The sequence below is a fragment of the Amaranthus tricolor genome, chromosome 1 (genome assembly GCF_026212465.1).
Source record: "Amaranthus tricolor cultivar Red isolate AtriRed21 chromosome 1, ASM2621246v1, whole genome shotgun sequence".
Taxonomy (NCBI): domain Eukaryota; kingdom Viridiplantae; phylum Streptophyta; class Magnoliopsida; order Caryophyllales; family Amaranthaceae; genus Amaranthus; species Amaranthus tricolor.
Genome location: NC_080047.1, coordinates 34,113,610 through 34,120,240, shown reverse-complemented (window position 1 = coordinate 34,120,240; position 6,631 = coordinate 34,113,610). Strand labels below are relative to the sequence as shown.

The 6,631-nt window shown below is 31.0% G+C and overlaps 2 protein-coding genes across 2 annotated transcripts; one reads left to right on the top strand and one right to left on the bottom strand.

Moving 5' to 3' along the window:
* Positions 1-801: 801 nt before the first annotated feature.
* Positions 802-2,308, bottom strand: LOC130809557 (protein LIGHT-DEPENDENT SHORT HYPOCOTYLS 4-like). The gene has a single exon (XM_057675338.1). The coding sequence runs from the start codon at positions 1,735-1,737 to the stop codon at positions 1,117-1,119; it is 621 nt and encodes a 206-aa protein (XP_057531321.1). The 5' UTR covers positions 1,738-2,308; the 3' UTR covers positions 802-1,116.
* A 3,064-nt stretch (positions 2,309-5,372) lies between these two features.
* Positions 5,373-6,116, top strand: LOC130809078 (uncharacterized). Its single transcript, XM_057674709.1, has one exon. The coding sequence runs from the start codon at positions 5,373-5,375 to the stop codon at positions 6,114-6,116; it is 744 nt and encodes a 247-aa protein (XP_057530692.1).
* The last annotated feature ends 515 nt before the right edge of the window (positions 6,117-6,631 follow it).

Here is a 6,631-nt window from a genome sequence, read left to right as displayed (position 1 = left end):
TAGAAATTAAAGATAATTTGAAATAGATAACCAAAGGATTAGAGATTTGAATTAAAAATTTGAATTTTGAGTCTGTTACATCATTACTATTTTTTGTATCAGTAAGTCTAAATCCACTATTACTTTCCTTGACTCACAAATTCTTTCTATTATCAATTGTGATACATTTTGAATTATTTTGAGTTGGTCTCTTGGGATGAAGTTTCAATTGGTCTAGAAATTTAAGACTAGTAGCGCCAATTTAGCAAAGTTTTGTGGATATTGGCCATTTAACATCACCTCTTAGTGGATATACTTACTTAAAACATAAACCCTAGCTAGGTTCCCCAAACATCATTTACTAAATACAAGGCAAACCAAAAACAATGCAACTTAATTTAGAGTATAAAATTAACTATATAAAGCATAATGCCTAGTAGTTGGAATATTCTCTCAATTGAATGTTTTGACATGGGATACATCTAGTAAACCCAATATGGTAAACTTAAGGAAAAAAGGAAAAAGTGCCAAATCACATTTGTTGAACATGCAACCAAAAATAAACAAAAAAAAAATCAAAACTTTAAAAACAACCCTTAAATGCTAAGCAAATCTGACACAAAATCTTCACAAAAGGCCCTCTTCCATTTCCCCTCCCTTTCTCCAAGCACACAGTGATATGATTTGACAAGCCAATGCATATCTTCCCCCAACTCCAAACTTTAATTTAATTTAATTTTGAAATTTTTTTCTTACTAACCACACCTACAGTCCTACACACATTTTTTTTTAGAGTAAAAAAAAAGTAACAAGATTATCAAATTCCAACTCCAAAATCATTCAAATGTAATTGATTTGTCCCATGATCATGTTCATCATCACATCATACATATCAAAAATAGTACTCAATATAAGATCATACTACTATACTATAGGCTATAGCATAATGGAGTAGCTAACTACTCCTCAACTAGCTAGGGTAAACATAATACGATTAAACTTACCATGATAATAAACATAACAGGATCATACTTTTATATACTTCCTCTGTTTCCAAACACTGGCATTCCGATATGACATATTACGAAGAAAATGTCACTGTCAATAGCAAGTGTAGTGGACAGAAAAAGTATAAATTTATGGGAAACTCCTTTCTCCACTTCCACAACCACCACTATCACCTCCACCGTGATGATCATCCATAGATAGGCCAGTTAAAAAACTTCCACTAAAACTAGACTCACCATGGAGGTGGTGATGGTGAAGTTGTGGTGGTGAAGTCATCTCCCTAGTGGGTGGAGCCCGTTTACGCTTCTTCTTCTCATAGCTGATACCTCGAGCCTTAGCCTGCGAATCCCTAACCTCACGAAGATAAAGTCTGACTGCACGAGCTCCGAATGGGTTACTCTCGGGTGGGCCTCCGTTTTCTTCATAAGCTGCCCTAAGACGACCTATGAGAGCATCAAGTGATCCCCATGCCTGACGAAGTGAGCATGGACATGGAGCAGGCGGGTTCGGGTGCCCGAAAAAAGGGCAACCCTGATTATGAACCTTAGTCTTTCCAAACTGATCCAAATACCTTAAAAATTCAAGCACGTGGGCCTCGTTACAACGAGGTAATGTTATTGGAGGACGGTGGTTTTTTAGGTATTGCCCGAAAGTATTCCAGTCTCTTCGTTTCTGATTCTCATACCTGCTAAGCTGCCCATTGTTAGAACCCGCTGAAGTTGATGATGAAGATGGTGGAATGAGATCCATGAATATAATTCTTTTTTTTTTCTCTCTCCTTAATCTTTTATGTTGTAAAGATTTAGATCAGTAAGCTTATGAATTTAATGCGATGTGGGTTTAGTTTATTTTGAGGGAATTAAGGAATCTTTTTATTTTTATTATTATTTTTTTTCTTTACCTGAAAATGAACAATTCTAGGAAAACTTTATTGAAAGGAAGAGAAAATATGATAGATATTATGATGAAGAATATAATGATGTTGGGGATGCCTTTAGCTAGATTTTAGGATGGTATATGTAAAATTTGGAGTTGTACACTGTTGAGTACTAGTAACTTAGCTAATAAAGTAGCTGATCTGCTTTTTCATTTCTTTATTTTTAAAAATTATAATATTTGATAAATATTTTTTGTTTTGGGTGATAAGATTTGCAGGATGGTGGATTGGTGGTGAGAATGGAAGATTATAACAAGTTGATTGATGTTATAATCCTGAAGGAACTGGGAAGATGATGAAGGGAGAGAGGGAGGAGGAAGAAGGTCAGTTTAGGGCATTTTGAGCAAATGGAAAAGAGAAGGGTTAAAGAAATAAAAAATGATCATAGGGTGGAAACGGAGAAAAGTTGTACTACTAGTCTACTCGTTTGTTATTTTGTATTTATTGTTATTTTGATCGGTTATACTTATTTTGTACTTTTTTTCATTTTAAATTATTTGTAACATTAGAAATATTGTATTATTTATTTATCATTTTTAGTTTATGATTAGTTTTTAATATATAAGTTAAATCATAATTAAGCGGGATCTCATTTGATTCGTTTCAATGCAAAGATTTTTTATATTCAATTTTTATAATTTTTTTATTATATATAATTTGAGATTTTGAGAATTTAATTAATCTATTAAACTGCGTGAAAAAAATAAATATTGCAAGTAAATTGGAACGGAGGTAGTATTGTTTTTATTTTTATTTAATTTTTTTAATCTCATCTATACATACGTTTTTTTTTATTTTATCCATAGAATTTTTTCTCATTTTTTATTTATTGTTAATATCCATTTTTTCTTAAATAATTCTTTATTTATTAATTTTTATTTTATGTTAAAAGGAAAATATAAAATGAAGATTGGACATGATGTTGTTTCTCTTATCAAATCTTTCTCTTCACAAACGTCTTTTTGCTGATTGACGTTTCCTTTCTTGAATTACCAAAGTACCCTCTAAATGGCAATTTTTAAACACCTTCATGTTGCAATTTTTGGGTATGGCTTAAAGAGTTCCATATAAATCGGTGGGAGAAGTAAACTAATGTACTTTTTGAGTTTTGATTGACTTGTGAAGAAGTGAATACTGGTTAAAGGAAGCTTGTCACTACTGTTATTAATAGTTACTCCGTTTCAAATTACTTATAACATTATACAAAATAATACTATTTATTTATCATTTTTGATTTGTGATTAATTTTTAATCTATAGATTACATAATCAAGTGAAATTTTGTTTAATTCGTGTCATTGCAAAGATTATTAATATAAAATTTTTATAATTTTTTACTATATATAATTAGACATATTAAGGATTGAATTAGTGTATTAGACTGCGTAAAAAGAAAACGTTGCAAGTAAATTGAAACGGAAGAAGTATAACTTTTTTTACTTATACTCCATTTTATTTCTAAGCATTATTTATCAATAAATCATAATTTATGGTTTCTCAATTGTTTTTTAATTGTAAGTTAAGATACAAATAATAACATAATTTTTAAACTGTTAATATATTTAGATGTTTAAATTATAAAATGTTTTATTAAACTGCATATTAAGACAAAGTTAAAAAGTTTTCAAATGACTATATTTTTGTTAAAGACGGAGTATTAAATATAAAGATCAATACATGCATTTGTCATAAGTTTGTAAGTTAATACAAACATAAATAATATTTTAATTTTAATCTATAAATTAAAAATAATCTAATGGTATTTTATAGTTATTCCAGTGTAAATTTAATAGATATTAACTTTAGTAATTTTAATTATACATAATTAAATACTTTAATTTTTGAGTGAATCCATCAAATGAAGCATAAGTGACAAATAAAACAATTTTAGTACTAGAACGAAGAGACTACAAAAATGAATAAATGAATAACCAAAGAATTAGGATTGGCAAAATCAAAATAGATGATTGAGCGTGAATAACCCTTTTGCTTATGCCTACCAAGTACCAACGAACATTGTTATGTTAAAATCTCATTTTTGAAGTGGATATATCGTTTTCGATCATGATTATCAGTATATGCTCGAGTCATATCATATTATACTATTACATCCAATAAATCTTCTTGTGTAGCATAATTCAAGGATAGAAGACATATAAGTCAATTACAACTCTTCCTGAGGGTAGGAGAAATGTGATCAAAGAAATCTAAAATAAAGAGAGCCCTGCAGAGCAAGCCATAAGTAATTCAAAGTACACAATAGGAAAAATTACCCTAGTAAAAAATAACACAAGCAAAAGGATGAAATAGGATAATACTTCCTCTGTTCTGTTATTCTTGCTACAAATTGCATGTGCACACTTCTTAATAAAAATTGACTGAGCTACAATGTAGCTGGTGGTTTGCTTTATAGACTATAATATTTTTATTATTGTTATTGAAGAAGAAAAAGGTAAAATAGCTTGTTAGGTGAGCTACAATCTTATTTCTTTTATCAATTCTACAAAACCAACAATAAACCACAACATTAGTGGGGGGGAGGGTAGTGAGAAAACAATATAAAGCTCAAATAATCAAAAAAAGCAAATGGATGATGTTCAAGATCAAGAAGAGGAATTCATCAATCCTGATATTGAGGTACTTATTTCTTACTTTGAAAACCTTAATATAGATTCTAAATTTGACATTTATGAGGAGTACACAAGTGAAAATTATGGAAACATAGATGTCAGTTTGACTTTAGAGGATCCCATTAGCCAAAGTCAATCAATCTCACAGGAGGAAACAGTAGCTGAACCAAACCAACAACAAACTTCAACGCAACAACCAATATGTCGCAAGAGGGAATTGATAGTTCAGACCAAAAAGTTAATTATACAGCAATTAACTTGTTTGTCTAAAGAACCGAATAGACGTTTGCCATGGGGTATAATAAAAATAATTGCATTGCAACATAACACATCTAGGTGAACAGTAGCAAGGCTTTGGGAATCAGCCAAAACAGCAATGCAAAATCACATTGTATAGTTGATGTTAATAGTAGAAAAAGAGGGAGAGTTGGTAGGAAACCAAGAGTCTTTGACATGACTCTGCTTAATGTTGTTCTAATTGAAAAGAGGACCACAGTTAGAGCAATGGCAAGTGCATTAGGCATTGGGCATTCACAAGTTTATAGAATGATGAAATCTGGTAATATTAGATCACATACAAATTCTATTAAACCAAAACTTTGTCATGACCACAAAATAAGAAGACTCAACTTTATTCTATCCCAAATAATACCACCTACTGTAGACAACCTATCAAAGTTCAGTTTGATGTATAATGTCGTACACGTCGATGAAAAATGGTTCTACATGAGTAGGGAAACACAAAGGTATTATTTATTCCCTTAGGAAGAGGAAGAACCATATAGGTGTGTGCGGAACAAAAATTTTATAGGTAAAGTAATGTTTATAGCAGCTGTTGCAAGAACTCAAATTAGCTCCACTGGAGAAGTGTTGTGGGATGGAAAAATAGGAATTTTTCCATTCACAGAAACTTATCACGCATTGAGAAGGTCAGTAAACAGACCAGTAGGTACACCACAGCTAAGAGCAATAACAAAAGTTACACGAGATGTTATTCGAGACAAACTAATCAACGAAGTTCTACCAGCAATCAGATTGAAATGGCCAGCAAATGGAGACAAAGATATTTGGATTCAACAAGATAATGCCGAGCCACATATTTTAACAAATGATCAAGCATTCAATGAAGAATCCAACAAAGATGGATTTAACATAAGACTAGTTTGTCAACCGACATCCAGTTCAAATATGGACATCTTAGATTTGGGTTTGTTTAGTGCACTACAATCAATTCAATTCAAGTCATTCCCGAAAGACCTCAAAGATTTGATCAAGGCGGTCAATGATGCATACGACAATTTTGAACCAAAACTTTTGAACTACACGTGGATACAATATCAACTATGCATGATAGAGGTGTTGAAAGCTAGAGGTGGTAATAATTACAAGAATCCACACATTGGAAAACAAAGATTGGACAGGTTGGGTTTGTTGCCAAGACAATTAGAAATTCCTCAAGAACTTATAGATGTAGCACGTCAACTTTTATCTCATGGTATAATTAATCTCAATGATCTTCCACAACATATTGAAATTAATTATCAATATGTAGAAATGGATTAACACCCTTACATTTTTGGATCACAAGGGTTGTCTAACTTTAGTTAAGTAGACATTTTATAAATCATTACAATGTTATGTAGACATGGATCAACATTTTGTAAAGGAAAGAATATTTAAGACAACATTTTGTTACTATGAACTTATGCACACTTCTCCATTTAGTCATTGAGGTGGTTATTACACAAAAAAAATCTAATCAACTTAAACATCATTCATCAATCCAAGTTTCACTTGTGTACGTTTATTTAACTCTCAGATTTAATGTTTAACTTCATTTGAAATTGTACAAATGTAAGTATTTCAGCCTCATCTTAGTGCTTGAAACGGCATTGAGACAAAACACATTAACCATTGCCAAATCAGTAACTTAATTATGTTTCAGCCTTATACCAAGAAATTGGTGTGGAAATGAAACAACATCATTTGGCAAGTTATAAATATGTTAATATCTCATGCTCATGTCAAGTAATCTAAGGTGGCAATGAAACAAATTACAATATACACATTTCATCAGA